General features: G+C 34.2%; 1 protein-coding gene across 19 annotated transcripts in view; it reads right to left on the bottom strand.

Moving 5' to 3' along the window:
• The window catches only part of LOC134544890 (protein PRRC2C), a 355,574-nt gene that overhangs the window by 292,437 nt on the left and 46,684 nt on the right, over positions 1 to 16,453 (bottom strand). For all 19 annotated transcript variants that reach the window (XM_063388526.1, XM_063388523.1, XM_063388533.1 and 16 more), the window contains one exon: positions 12,766 to 12,877. In XM_063388526.1, the coding sequence (XP_063244596.1) occupies positions 12,766 to 12,877 (112 nt within the window). The remainder of the gene's footprint in view (positions 1 to 12,765; positions 12,878 to 16,453) is intronic.

Genomic DNA, 16,453 nt, shown 5'->3' on the forward strand with positions numbered 1-16,453 from the left:
ATGTCGGACAATGCTTCTGCGATGAAAAAACGAAATCTATGAAGAGTTCTACCTTTGAAAATTTAGACATGGCATTGACGGAGTGGTTAGCTCAGGTGCGAAATGAGGGTACCCCTGTAAATGGTCCTATCACTGCGACTAAGGCAAAAACATTTTTTGATCTGTTAGGACTGCAAGGAAATTTTGATGCGTCATCTGGCTGGTTAACTATTTTTAAAGCAGTTTCATGGAATTCGTGAGATTGGACTTCACAGAGAATATCTTAGTGGCCACCAACAAGCAGCTGTCGATTTTCAACATGAATTTGAAGAATTTGTTTTAAAAGAGGAGTTATCCTTTGAACAAATTTACAACGCAGATGACGGGGACTCTTTTGGAAATGTCTTCCCACTCGCACTTTGGCATTTGAAAGTGAACGTCAAGCGGTGGGGCATAAAAGCAGCAAAGAAAGGATAACCATCATGTCGTGCAGTAACGCTACGGGTGGACATAAGCTTAGACTTCTTGTCATTAGAAAGTCCAAAAAACCGAGATCATTCAAGGGCACAAGAGCAGAAAATTTGCCAGTTGATTATTATAACCAAAAGAAAGGATGGATGAACCAAAAAATATTTCAAGAATGGTTCGAAACAATTTTTGTTCCTCAAGTGCGTAAACACCTCAAAGCAAAAAAATTTGCCTAAAAAGGTTGTGCTGTTGATCGACAATGCAACTTCTCATCCAGCTACAAGTGTACTTGAAATCTTCTGATGGACAAAGTTTTACAAAGTTTCTACCCCCAAACGTTACCTCACTAGTACAACCCATGGACCAAGGGGTCATTGCAACAATGAAAAGAATGTACAGAACCAAGCCGCTAATGTCCAAAATTGAAGAAGGTTGTGATCTAAAAGAGTTTTGGAAACACTACAAAATCCTTGACAGCATCTAAGACATTGCATCTGCATGGGACTTAGTGAAACCATCAACTCCGAATAAGTCATGGAGAAAACTCTTGCCTAATGTCGAATCAAATGATAATCTAAACCCTTTGAGTTGTCAAGAAGAGAATGAAGATGTTGACACGCCCACGACAACGCTGGCCGACTTGGTAAAATCAGTTCCGGATGGTGAGAATGTCGACGTTGGGAACATTGCAGAGTGGTTGGAGTGAGACGCTAACGAGCCGGAGTTCGAGTGCTTGACAGAAGAGGAAATCAATAACAAAGCAAGGGGAGAGGGTGCGAAGGAAGAAGAGCAAAGTGAAAGTGAAGAAGACGAGCCCAGTGCGAAGGTGCGGATGACTCACGAAGCGGCTTTGCAACATATCGTTGGACTGCTTCACTATTTAGAGGAACAAGACGACGATGCGCAGTTGGCTGAAAAACGTATGTTGCCGAAAATTCAATCCCGAATTAAGAAAAGATGTTTCCAAAGCAAGAAACAAAAGCAAGTGACTGATTTAATCAAAAAAGTTGTTAATTTAAAGAGTTGTGCTTTTTTAGTGTATAATGAAGTCTCTGAGTACATACAGTATGTACTGTATCCTTGTTACGAAGTAAGTACCGAACACTTTTATGTTTACATTAATGAAATGTATTGTATGTTAATTATTCAATAAAATACTAAAATTTTAGCATCATTTAAAAATTTTTACTCTTAATTGCAGACCTGCCAACATTGAAATTTAAAAAATCATGAGGTCCTCGATAAAAATTTTCAGGCCCATAAATACAGGTTAGATATAAATAAAACAACACATGAGAATCTTAAAATAAAATTTAAGTGACACACCAGTACATATGTTACATGGTCTCTGCTTCAAAATTTATTTCAACAAATTACAGGTTGCAGATTTAATTTAGATGAACACAATTTATTAGCACTGTCGTGTATTGATCATGCAGGGCCGCAACTAAAAAAGATGTAAAATAACATTCTGCTCGTGTAACACTATTATCACTGTTCACAGCAAAATTAATTTTTTTAATTGGAAGCAATACACTTCACGTGTTAGTTGTGTTTTTTTTGTAGCGACATGTTTCACAATGTCTCCTCTTCCACTATGCGAGATAGAAAAATCAGCACGGCACACGCTACAAAACGCAAAATTGCTTCCTTTACGTGACTCGTTACTGTAAGCTTTCGTAAAACTTGTTTTGTAACTTTTACAAACAAAATCTTGGGGCCCCGAAAAATCGTGAGGAAACACTATTTTGGCGTGAGGGCGTGAGTTGGACCTTAAAATCGTGAGCCTCACACCAAAATCGTGAGAGTTGGCAGGTCTGTAATTGTAACTTTTACTGTACATAAATATTTAGATTTTTAAGTTGAAATTAATGTTTCCTTTTTTGTTTCCCATTTTCGGCTCTTTTGCGGATTATCCGCGATTTTCACTATCCGCGGTGGCCCTGCCACTTAATTTCGTGGATAATCGTGAGTATACTGTAAGTGCAATACAGTCTTGCTGAGAAAAACATTCACAATTCGATTTGACTTTACAAATATTTGAACATTCAAATCAATACCTGCTTCATAAAAAAAGGTTTTCGCAGAGACCTAATTAAAGTAACTGTTGTGTTTAGCAATTAAAGTTAAGTTTCTTATTTTGTAACTTTGCATTTATTTGTATAAGGTGGGTTCAACTGTAACTTCAAGTTATACTTCTGGATTCAACTTTACTTTTATATTTTAAGCCATTTCAACTTTGGCTTCCATTTGATGTACGGAACTTCCGATGAGCAACCGTGATTACTATGCCAAGTTCTGCAGCATCCAGCTTTCTTCACTAAATCCAATGAAATAAAAAATTTTTTAAGTATATCACAAGTAATTGCAAATTATATATATTACAATGCAATAACCAAAAAGTATGTTGTGAGTGGATCTATCTTATTTTGCATTACTTATCACATGTAATGAGAAATTATTGTAATGTAATCTGTCATATTAAATCAGAGAATTTAGTCCTGCAAACATTATATAACACTACCTATTTTAAGGTTTGTTGGCTTTCCCGAAACATTGGGTACGTGGGTAAGACATTAGTTTTTCCAGTTTCCAAATTGTATCCCGGTAATATAAATTTACGTGTGCCAAACTTGATGGTAACTAAATATTTATAAAGAAAGCACTGCACTTTAATGTAATCCAATGCAAGTAAGCGATCAAAACTTCACTATTTACAGCAGTTCAAACTCAAAACTATTAACTGCATGAAAAATATTCACAGACATGAAAGAGAACAAGCATTCAAAACTAAACTACCATGTTTTATCGCATAATAGTCACACATTTTATACTAACATCAAGTTTGAAAAGTAGGAAGTGTGACTTTTATGCGAGAAAAGCCTTTTTTGTTAGGTAAAGTTATTCATAAAAACAAAACCTATGCAAGGAAAGCACGTTCATTTAAAAAATAGAGTATACAAATGCACGCCAAACAATTTGAATTAATAAGTCATGCAACATAAACATTTTGTTCAACTTTAAATAGAAAAAACAAAAATGTGACGCGAAGTGAGTCGGAGCGCATAACTATCATAGTACACACCACGAGCAAGTTTGGGCCATCAAATGTAGTTAAATTGGCACCAGAGAGAGCACGCGCGTTGCATGCAATCAACGAACTATCTGTATGGATATTTGACTATCTGCGCACGCTCTATACAGGAATCAACATAACCAAACATGAATGATGCCAATTAGCACTGGCTACATTTCTATAAGCGGTACATAGCAATGACGAAGACGAAAAGATAAAGGTTATAACGTTTGAAAACATCTTTAAAAGAAAATGTACACATATTGTATTTCAGTTAATTAAAAAATTAGGCAGTAATACATAATGAATATTAGAAAATATAACGGTGCACTATTATGCGATAAAAACACTATATGTTTAAAGTGATAGTACGACCTATCCACTACCATGTTCACGCAGCAGCAGTATCTTACTTGGTGCATTTATCTGTGACAATATAGATGCAACTTGTGCCTTGAAAGCAACATAAAAAAAACTAAATGAAAATAAATGGGTGGTAAAAACAAAAAATTGTGCTAAATATAACTTGATTGAAAAATTTTTAATATAATCTAATTTTGTCAATATTTCACAAATTAGGCTAGTTGTATAAATTTTTATGTTATAAAATTAAATAAGGTTAGCTTTATTTCATGGTATGGTGGGGTATTTCAAAATTACCTACTTCTATGAATGTACAGTGAAACATAGCTAGTACAGGATCTGACTAGCAGGAGATATCCTTATCACTGCAAGTACCAATAATAACCAAATATATAAAATTTAAGTCTAAGTTAGATTGCCAAACCTTCCTAAAATTTTACTTTTACGCCATCTCTTAGAAACGATGCACAGCAGTAAAAAAAAATGCATACAATAAAAGTTGTAGCACATTAAATTATGAATAAAAGGTCAGTATTAATTTTTTGGTATCTACAATGATTGTTGTTTTAATAGTGAATGAAATGGTCTGACTCATGACAGCCCAGCAAAAATAACTGCTGTCACCATGTAGCATTGCAGTATACATGCCTTTTATACTAATAAAATTGTTACCAAGAATGGGTTAGGTTGCCAGTATATTTTATTCTGAATTTATAATTATTTAATAATCATGTTTCTTCTGTCATCCTTTCAACTTTGTTTTGCTAGTTATATTTACCTAATATTGTATTATAATTATATTAGGGCTGGGCCGATGCCGATTACCGATCACAATAATCGGCCGATTTTAACACATCAGCATCGGTACCGATCTGCAAATCATATACCGAACACCAAACGCAGATCATTACATACTAAATCAAAATTAATAAATGCTGAATTAAGCTTACAAACGCAAAGTTGTACGATTCAAATAACTAAATAAGGTAGGCCTACAATCACGTATCAACAAAAACACGAATTTACAGTACAGTATAACCTCGGTGATACGTTCCTGTTTCATACTTTTTCCCGTGTCATACGCCGCTTAATTTTGGTCCCGCCGAAAGTAATATATTTACAATGGCTTATTTTCCCGGAACATACACTAATAAAATATTTAATTTCCCGTTTCATACGGTTTTACGAAGCGGAAAAGTCCCAAAATTCACAAATAGTTTGGTTTTATTCCTCCTCATAAACTACGTTTAAATGCTTTTTGAAAAACGTCCATTGTTTACCTTTGCAAACGTAAAAAAATAACTTTACTGCGCCATAGATATGGATAGCATCAGGAAGAGTGTGCACTTCGCTAGTAGCATCTATGGCCAGCACCGAAGCGAGACTAGTGGCGCAAACTATCAATATTATGAAAACGGTACACGCTCTTTACCAAGGCATGTAACTCATATTTTGTGCATTCATTAATCTTTGAACTAATATACCTGTTTGTCATTGTTTCCTTACAATCTGATTGTTTTGTATTCTAAATTTCTAAAGTTAAAATTTTATTGAAAATTGTTCGGTTACATAAAGTTGTTTGTAAAATCAAACAAACATTTCTGATATTTTTTTCTTTATTTCTAATTTAGGCTTGGTGACTTGTCTATTTTAGTGATTCTTTAAAGCACTTATTTTCAAGACCTGTGAAAAGTGTCGTATGGGTACTTTGGTTTGTGGGGTGGGAAGGTCTAGAAATAGTAGAAATAGGAAATGCTTAGTTTACATTATATTATTGTTCATTTTTAAAAACCAATGAACAAATTGTTTTTAACTTGTCTGATCAGTGATCGGTAGACACCTGAAAAATTCGCTACCGCGATAACGCGAATAATAACGTGAATTTAAGCATTTTCACATGTAAAACGCGAATTTCTGCACTTTTAATTGAAAACGCCTATTTATCATGCTTTTGGCACATTTTAAAGAAATTTTGTAAAATCCACCTAACAATTACGTATCAAAATAAAGATGAATCGTAATTAATTATTCATACGTATATTTACAATGATTTTCCGTAAGTTAATTACTTTTCTAGATACTACGGTTATTATGATTTCTTAGTTTAGTTGCCATCTTCCTTTTCTCAACGGTTGTTCACTTGTACTATAAAAATAAAATTTGTCACGGGCTAGAAATATATTTATACATAATTATATAATTATAAAAATGCAATGTTCAATTTCTTTCGTAAATTGTTCTCATATTCTCATAACATCGATTAAATTTACTTTTATATTTTTAACGGTGCCTTTACGTTTGGGTTGAAAATAAATCGGCTGGCTAAGAATGTTTGAGATTTCATGTTGGTCACTCTGTTTTGTTCGTTATTTTCATACAAACAAGTTTCTTCTGACAAAAACTTTAATACGTAAATTACGTTGTAGTATAATACGAACGACAATATTTATTGTTAAATAATTATTAAAATTAATTTTTAAACTTTCCTATACCCATATTTTAAACTTATAGTTGAATAACACGAAAGAGACATACAACAAGTATGGAACTTCAATCGTAACCTCAAAATATGAAATCCTACGAAGCTGTAAACAAGTTTGCCGCGAAAACCAATTATTTTATCAACGAGTAACGTAGCTAGTGCGATTATATGAGGTGTTTGTTTTCGTTGTGGTTTTCTGGATTTTGAGCATTGCGTTATAATAATTGTACAGCTAATGTTAAATTAAGTGTAAAGTTACCCATATTTTGTTTGAAATGCGTAAGCCTACCGTAAATGCGTGTATACGGGCGGAAGAATTCAAACATTAAGGTTTCTACGCTTCTGACCCAAAAACGTTAATGTGCAGACAATGCAGCTGCACAGTTACATATTAAAAAAGAGACAAGAACAGCAGAAGTCAGTGGGGTCGTTACCACAACGTCGAAATACCATAATGCCGAATGTCAAAATTGACCACAACGCCGACAGCTAGAAAACTGCTGTGTACCACAACGCCGAAATAACAACTGAATGAAATTGTGTGTGTTTCTTAAATGTACCTAACGCCGAAATACCACAATCAAACCTAACCTAACCTAGCGTAATATAACTTAACCTAGCCTACCCAAGCCTAGCCTAACCTAGTCTAACTTAACCTTGTCTAACCTAACCTAATCTTTGTAGCAGTCCTGCAATGACATTTTTCGGCATTAGTGTATTTCGGTGTTGTGGTACACATCAGTTTTCTAGCTGTCGGCGTTGTGGTAAATTTGGCATTTCCGCGTTGTGGTGCGTTGCCTAGTTAGTTTTTTTAAACAATAATTCATAATTTTGTAAAAAAAAAATCAGTACCAGTTTTAAAGTAAGGAAAATAATACCTATTTTGAAAAAAAAAAATAACACCTGTTTTTCAGAAAAATAACACCTATTTTTGAGAAAAATAACATCTTCTTTTTCAGGTCTCTAGTGATCGGCAATTATCAGCGAAAATGATCGGTATCGGAATGATCGGCAAATTTAGTGATCGGCCCAGCCCTAAATTATATATTACGTTTTTATTAGAATGCAGATGTTGCATAATGGTTCTAGAACAAGGGACTGTGTCTGGGGTGATGTGTAGAAAGAGAGAGGCCTAAGAGGCCTGTAAGTGCAAGTGAGAACGAAACAGTGATTCCCCAGTAAGAGAGAGACTGTAACGATATCTCGTCACTGCGTGGGAACGCACGGTGTTCGAGAGAGAAGGAGAAAGTGAATTCCCAGTTTCTATGTATGAAAATGGTTTTCAGTGTATATGTTCTGTGTTCTGATTGGCTTGTAATTGTTAGTGTGAATGAGGAGTGTATTTGATTGGTCGGTGAGGTCATGTGACTGCCCTTCCCACGTGGATCAACCAATGCCATGATCTCGTCAGTCGTCGGTCGATCGCTGCACAACAAGGGCTCGTTCGGTGGCTTCTCGCTAAATATGTAGGAGAATTGTGGAATAGAAAATTTAACGTTGGTGGTCAGAGCCATGCCGAGTTTTAAGTTAACCTAACATTTTTTTTTTTCATTCTGCCATTTAATTAGAAATTGTGACCATCTTCATCTGCATTTTGGCTCGTGGCTACTGTGTTTCGCCAGGTGCGGCCAGGTTTGGGGCCTCACTAGTTGTGTACTTCCAGTAACTTTTTACTGAAGGACTTAATCTACGTTTGTTTTTTTTCTGCTTAATTTTCATCACCCGAGCAAAAAGCAATTATCGACAATTGAATGGATGAGCTGAACGCAAGAGAAAAATATTGAAAGTGATTTGATTCAGTTGTTTCGTGTTTCGGACAATAAAACAAAAAAATCTCAAATGAAAAAGAAAATCTTTTTATTTCATTAAGTGAAGTGTAATAACCATGCCATGCAAGGTCAAGAATGGGCAGCAAGTGGAGTGGAAAAATAAAAATAAGAGGAGGGAGGGAGGGAAGAAAAGAAGAGCATCTGACATCCTCTCTGTGGAAGCTGCTCATGTTTCTCAAAGGAAATACCGGAAAGTGTAGTGGCCGAGACAGCATTCCACAGATAAATTACTGTGAGGAGTTTTAATTTGTCCAATTGATACGCACATGCAAACGTAAATTTGACAAAAGAATTTTGTAATTATTGAGCTGATTGGTTAAAATTTTCATAGTTAAGGTTTGCACCTTCAATAGTATTCTATTAACTGGAGTGATGTCTTTGTGTGACGTGTCTCAACATGTTAACTGTACCCCAAGGTATGCTTTACTACTACAGGAGGAAGTGTGACCTTTCCTTATACTTAACTACTACAAAGCAAAGAAGATTTGGAGGGAAAGCTCAGACACTAATGCACTAAGACCGGTAACTTTACACAAATCAAAAATGGATTGCTACAATACATGAGCAAATTGTTGAAAATTGGTTTCAGTATTATGCATGAAATGTTCCCATTAATAGGTTGGGAATAGTGGTGCACCGATGCGGATAACGATGAATCGTAATCAGCGATAATCTTAACGATTCCTTTGCCGATAATCTACGTCCCGGCGTAATTAAGTAGGTTTTTACCGTGTAATATTTTGTTACACATTTTAGGACGAAATACGGTAATATTTGTATAAATTACTAGGGTTGTGCGAATGTTCGGTATACCGATACCGAAATCGAAATTTTGCTACTTTCATTTTCGATTTCGGTAAGAATTTCATCTGTCGAAGTTCGTTTTTAGCTAAATATTTCGAGCCAAACGAAAGTTCAATAGCTTACCGAAGTTCGTTTGTTCTAGTTGAAAAAGAAATCGTAATTTAATAAAAATGTACAGTAGAATACCGGTACAATAACGTACCTTATTATAAAGTATATTTCACTTAACGAATTTTTTTTAAGTGCCCGCCAAAAATCGTATCTTCGCCATGCAAAACGGTTTCAGTTTAAAGTATCATATTTTCACTATAACGTATAAATTCTACTAGTAGCGTGGCATTACTACACCAAAATTTACTTAAACTGGTAAATAAATTTCCAGCTAAATGATTAATGTAGTAGAACAAAGATACACAAATACCACCGCAAAGTATTTTCTAACCTCTAAATTCTCAAAACAAAGTTAACAAACAGTTGCGCGCACAACCATAGATTATACCGTACGTAGTATGCGACGTGAGCAACACAACACCGTTCGATACATCGAAAGACGGAGGTTTGAGAGAAGTATTAATTATTTAGACAAAAGTGTTACGCTACGCTAAAAATACTGTTTGATGTCTGTGCCGGGATTGTTTATTGTTATTGTTGAGTTTCTTTTCAGGTTACGTTATTTAGACACCGCATTATATTTGTGCTACAATATGAATGATCCTGGAGATAAAAAGAAACGAAAGCAATTCACGCTTAAGGAAAAAGTGGATATACTCAGAGAACTAGACAAGGGGAAAAAAGCAAGTCGCAGTTGCGAATACATATGGCATTGCGGCTCTCCTGTAGCTATTTTTTTTATATATTTTTTTCTCTTTGTAAAGATATGTATGCATGTTTCAGTACTAAGTACAAAAACTTGAGGTACCTGTAAGTACTTAGCACTGGGATTCTACTGTAATGTCTTTATATGATTTGCTTGTTATTACTAATAATGTAATAACATATGCAAATCATATAAAGACATTAATTAGAAAAAAGATTTCCATTAAGATTAATTTACGTGGTGATGAAAAAAACTCATGTTAATGAAAATACGGTAAAATCATAATTTGAACAAACATGGCAGATAAAGTAAACAAAATTCAACCGTGATTACAGTAGGCCTAGGTATCAAAACAAAATCATGCAATATTTGAAAAATTACCTGATTCATTTGCTTTCAAACAGTAGTGTAGGTACTATATTCGTAAAACATACATTCCAGAACTGTTAGTACACTATTTAGTATTTACCGTATACACATAAACAAAGAACGTACCTACTTTTATTCGCGCACAGCCAAACAAAAACATTGTCGTCTGCTTTATTTAAAATTTACATACTCTGACTGGCATATAAAATCCTCATAATATACAGCCAATTAGACAAAACGGTCAACAAGTCACTTGGCAGCAACCATTTGTTATGTTTTGTTTTGACCATGTCCCTTGCCTGGTTTACAGCTTCCTGAGCTAGCCATGTGTGACAGTGGTGCAAGATGACGGCCGTTCCGCAGTAGTCACGTGTTTTTTCATCAGTACCATGCACGTGATAAATATATTATCATAGACTGCGACATTACGACTGTAAAGGAAATAGTCTGTGCGCTGAAAGATCTGGATTAATTCTTGAAATTTACGAGTGACATGGGGCTGTGTTGTGTGGTCTAGGGCGGATGTTGACTATATTAAATAGTAATATTTATATATACATCAAAAGGTACAAAAATGATTTATGTAATAGAATTTATTACTGAAGAACAAATTTTGGGGCACTTTTTTCTTTGTTAATTAAAAAATTTCGCTTAACTTTCGTTAAGAATATATTTATCTCATAGAAAAATTCATTTTCGTTTCACTTTCGCGATACTTGATAAATTTTCTTTCACTTTCATTTCGTGTGGATAAAGTCACTTTCGCACATCCCTATAAATTACAAAATTCATCTAACTCCGTCATATCATGATTACAGATATTTCGTTAAGTTTAATTAATATCATTGCCTCTAACAATAAAAAATACATTTTTCCTACATGTTTATTTACGTTTCGTCTTTTGTTCTGTCTTTTGTTTAGTGGCCTTGTACATTACCTGTAGCCAGAGACGTAAAATAGATGGCACACAATCAAAATACCACAAGCAGTTGCAGTGTATTCTATGACAATCAATCTTTTCGAGTCGTAGTAGCGGTTTAAAATCGTGGTCCTGATACCTTTCAGAGTTTATCACTGCGTTTTACAAACTCGTTATGGGCGTCTTTGGTAACATTATCCGTTGTTGTGTTATTTGTATGTGACGTGAAAAGTGAAAAAGTATTTATAATTTTATACATTCAGTCAACATTAATAAAATCACATGTGCTAGAATTGGTTTTGAGTCATTTTTATATAATTATAGTGAGATGGCGACTAGGGAGAAAAATAGTGAAGTGCGGAAACATTTTTATATACACTTAAGTGAACAAAATATAGCAACATGTTTACATTGTTAAACGGTAATTTCTCGATGCAACCTTATGTGATAGTCGATAATAATGCTAGTTTTCCGCAACAAAATTTACCCATTGTAAATTACAATTATTAGACTGTAGTTCAAGTTGTTTACAATAACAAATATAGATAGAAGTTAATTTAATTTACTCTTTGCAATGACTTAATAGTGTATTTTATATATTTTTATACTGTTATTATAACTGTATTCTCAATCCTACCTACTCTTGTAATTAAATTCACATGGGAATAAAAAATTTTGTAAAAAAATTATTTCATTATAATCGGTAACTGAATCGGTATCTGCCGATTATTGCTCTCATAATCGGTAATCGAATTGGTAATCGGTAAAGTCATATCGGTGCATCACTAGTTGGGAATATGCACGCAAAAACTATTTTCTTGGGCCATAGTTCAAAGCAAGTATTATGTGGAATATGCACTTCATACGTCACAAAAACCTGTCCAGATACACACGAAGACTGCTTGTGTTGCCAGTTCTTGGATATTAAAACAGTGTGACAGAGGGAGAAACATAAACACTGCTCGAGATAAGGTCTTGCATGCTCACACAACGCATCCATACATAAACTCTAGCTGATTAATTTTTAAATTTCCTCCTGCACCGAAAGCCAACGCAGCAGACAGTAACTGATGGTGGAAGGGAAGGGAATATAGCTGCCGCCGTCAAGCGAGAGCACTAGATAGAGAGAGCCTGTTGTTTGTCACCAGAGTCCCACCCACTTCCTTCCCCTCCTCTACAACCACCTACTACCTGCTAGTGATCCAGGACACCCAAGCAGCACTTTTGCTTAGCAGTCTGAGTTGACTGCATGAACATTTGGTTTTTAGCCAACTGGCGGTATTTTACCTTTTTTGAAGATGCAATGTCAAATCACTTGCACTTACAAACGGGCAAACAAGGAAGCACTAGTAATTACCAGAATAATTTAGAATGATTTGTGTAGTCAATCAAACTTACAGTGCATTATAAAATTGTTTTAACTCCTAGGGTCTCCTAGTACCCCGTACTCTTAACTGAGAGATACTACTAGATTAGTGAACAGTGTAAAGTTAAATCAATTTTTTTCCCATGATCCCATTCCAAAACCTGAGAATGTTTTTCTTTTATGCAACAGAAAAAAAAATCTATATAAAAATCCACATTACACAGGTTAACAAAAAAATGTTAGAAGTAGAAAACACATATTAATCAAAATAATCACAGAATACGCAGACATACCCTGTCCTTATCCGTGGAATCAGTTTCTCTCTCAGGTCGTTTTTCTTCTATAGGGCAGCGAGCATCTTTATCATCCTGTGGACTTTCATCATCACTGAAGGCCAGCTTCTGACTGTAAATTACAAACATCCACTCAAATAACTGTTTCACAGACAACAGGTAATTCAATAACTACAAAAAATTTCACGACTTAATTACAATCACATACACTACAAAATTACACAATTAAGCACTTCCAAAGTTACTATTAAGACAGTTTTATTGAAATGCTATCATAGTTAAATTTTCCGCATTTTCTGGCGTGAAATGTTGTCTTCTGTCACTAACTACCAGTGAGTACATGCAAAATAAACGTTCTGCATCAACATTTGATGTTGGGAACCAGATTGCCCTTCAACTGGCTTGAGCAAATTCACTGTAGTCCCCTTTAAGGGAGCAAAGTACCTTTGCAACATCAATTTGGGTTGTTTCTGGAATTGAAAGTTCAACCTCAATTATCTTTTTGAAAGCAACATAGTCATCAATGGGAATATGGGAAACAGAAGGCAAGTTATGCAGAGACTTCTGTAGGTTTGCATCTTCTATGCTAACCCTACTCAAATTTCTTGGGTTGAACAGCAAATTAATGGCATTAAAGACTCTTAGACAAGAATTGTTGTCAATAAGCTCACCCAGTTTCATTTCACATATAAGTGAAGCCAACTTTAGGCACTGTTTCATATTCGCCTGTTTCACTGTCTTAAGTTCAGATAATTTTTCATTCACATTGGAGGAAAATACAGCAACACTCAAACGATGAAATTTTCTTTTGATGTCATTCACTTTTGATGAGAGAACATGTGCTGTGGGGTAGGATGATCCTTCCAGAAGGGTAAGCAAATCGACTAAAGATGCATAATTGTGACACGAATAAAGCTTGTAGTTCTGTTACTTTGATCTCTTCTAGTGTAATTTCTTTCAAAAATTTAACTCCACTGTTTTCGTTACTGATTTTGTCCAGAAACTCGATAATCAGGGTTCATACACAAATTGAAAAAAAATTTTCAAGGACAATTCCAGGACATTCGCAGGACATTTCACAGATTTTCAAACAAAACTATTGTTATTTGATACTATGTTGTAATCGATAAAATGGCAAGCACTTAATTCAAAGATAAACACTAATAATAATAAAAATGCTGTTTTTCAATATTCTTCCAGGCTTCTAAATTACAACAAAACAATTATTACCTTTTTTAACAGTTTTTAGACAGTTTTTCAATCTCTTCACTTAACTTTGCGACTTCGTCTGCCAATTCACATGATTTTTTTCCTGTATGCATTGGACTTTGAAAGAAGAGTGAAATAATTTCTTTTCTCAGCAAGTAATGCCATTGAATCAGCTTCTTTATTCATTGAATCAATTGACTTCTCAATCTGCAGCTTCTTCTTATTCAGTTCTTGGACAGTTTCTACTACCTCTTTCTACTACTTTCCTCTCTAGATGTTTAATTCTTCTGTTCATCCAAGAAGTGCTGATAGCGCATTCTTGATGATCTAGCATTTGCCAACAGTTCTTTACTGAAAATAACATCACTTACTTTTTTATCTTTAAATTCATCGTACACACTCCTCATTGTTACTAGAGTTTTTTCTGTTAAATTTTCCACAAGCCTTTCTCTGTTGACAGAGAAACCACGTTCTACAGATGCTTGGCAATGAGACAGAGTCAAAATAAGTTTAAATACTTTCCACAAATCTGCATACTGTTTGTTGTTCAGGAAATATTTACAAAAAAAAAGAATCTAACCTTTGAGTATTTCTATCAAAGTTTGTAAACTGTGAAGGATCTGGTGACACTTCTCTGAGGAACAACTTGAACTGTAGTAAAGCTGCATCACACACACCTGTACTGATCCATTTTCTATTTTCAATCTGCTGAAGCAACTTTTTAAATGTTTCAGTGGTTTCAGTTTCATTGCATATTAGAGTTCTAGGGTCAAGACACCTGGAAAATCTCACTACAGGATATTTCAATGGATTTTTATCTTGAATTCTTTTAACCAATACTTTCAATAACTGTAGACATTCAGATTTGAACACTAAAACATCCTTGTCTGTGACTTTCTTTTGTGTAACACACATAATCAGTTGTTTTCTTGTTGCAAAACCAGTTTCGATACTCTTCGTAAACACTGTATTATCCTTGCTAATAGGATCAAGTGCAACAAATCTACATCATTGTTTGCCTTATCCAAAATTTCCTTCTTTATGAAAAATAACATTAGTCCATACAACAATTCTATTGTGTCAGAAGCTTGGAAAGGAATCATGGGAGAATCAGTCTGATAGCACTTGAGGTATGGTTGTATCTGACTTCCAATAAAGGAAAAGAAAGACAATTTGGCAACCATCAGTGGATCTTTAGTAGCCTTCTGAACAGTCTGAAAAGACTTGGTACACAGAGCAGATTTGGGTTTACCTTTGTAAGAATCTACAAATGCTGTAACTTGTGGCCAAATACCAAGAGCCCGTTCTGAAACATCATCATCCTCCACCCAAAGAAAAATATCAACTTGAAAGCTTTGCAGCTGTAAATATATTTTTATGATTTGTGACAAGAAGGAAACTGTTATGTTTTTTTTGTTAGAGTATTACTGACAAATTTTATAAAAGTTAGAATTATGTACAGATCTGACTATAAGTAAATAATAATTTCCTCATTTTAATGACTTTAAAAATGTTTTTACTAGTATCTCTGTATTAATATATAATATTCATATTAAGTTTGATCATTAACTTTGGGAATCCACAAAATGATCACATTGGTGAAAACACCGAAATAAAAAAATCAGCTTTAAAGTGCAAGATCGTGTATTACGCCTTTTTAGTTTATAGATGAGCGTCTACTTCACAACATGTTATCTATGAATTTATGTTTGTTTACAATACATGCTGCACGGACGGAGAATTCACTTCAGTTAAAGGAAACTTAAGTTATTTAATCAAGTGTTTTACTGTAACACAGAGTGTGCTAAATAAAATTTCAAGGATACCGATAAAATTTCCAGGACAATTTACAATTATTTGCGAATTCCAGGAAATTTCCAGTACTGGAAACAGTTTTTTGAAATTCCAGGTTTTCCAGGACGTGTATGAACCCTGATAATGTCACGCAAATGCTCATTAATGTAGTCAACAGACTCAAACCAAGTATTCCATCGAGTTATTACTGGTTAAGGAAATAACTATTTGATTTTTATTTATTTGATTTGATTTGTTACATGCCACACCAACAGCACAAGGCTCCAACTGTGGGCACAACATGTAAGACATGTAAAAAAACAAATACAGTAACAGAACAAAAATAAGAACAAAACAATAAATTATAAGAACAACCAATAGTAGGACAAAAACATAAACAAGACAACATAACATACAAATATCCATATGAGTGCTTAACTTCTAAAAAGTAATTAAAATAAAAATGTTTCATGAGAGTAATAAATGTATAAGTACAGAACATATAATATAATGTGGATAAATACAGTTAGTATCCTTAGATTAATACATCTGGTATTAAATAATTTAGGTAATAACATTAGAGCATAAAGATAATCTTTGGATGCCGAAAGAAAAATTTTTTTAACAAGTTTTTTCTCTCTGGTAGGTTGTAAGTGATTAACATACATATTAAAATTGTTAACAA

Source organism: Bacillus rossius, chromosome 1, assembly GCF_032445375.1.
Source record: "Bacillus rossius redtenbacheri isolate Brsri chromosome 1, Brsri_v3, whole genome shotgun sequence".
Taxonomy (NCBI): domain Eukaryota; kingdom Metazoa; phylum Arthropoda; class Insecta; order Phasmatodea; family Bacillidae; genus Bacillus; species Bacillus rossius.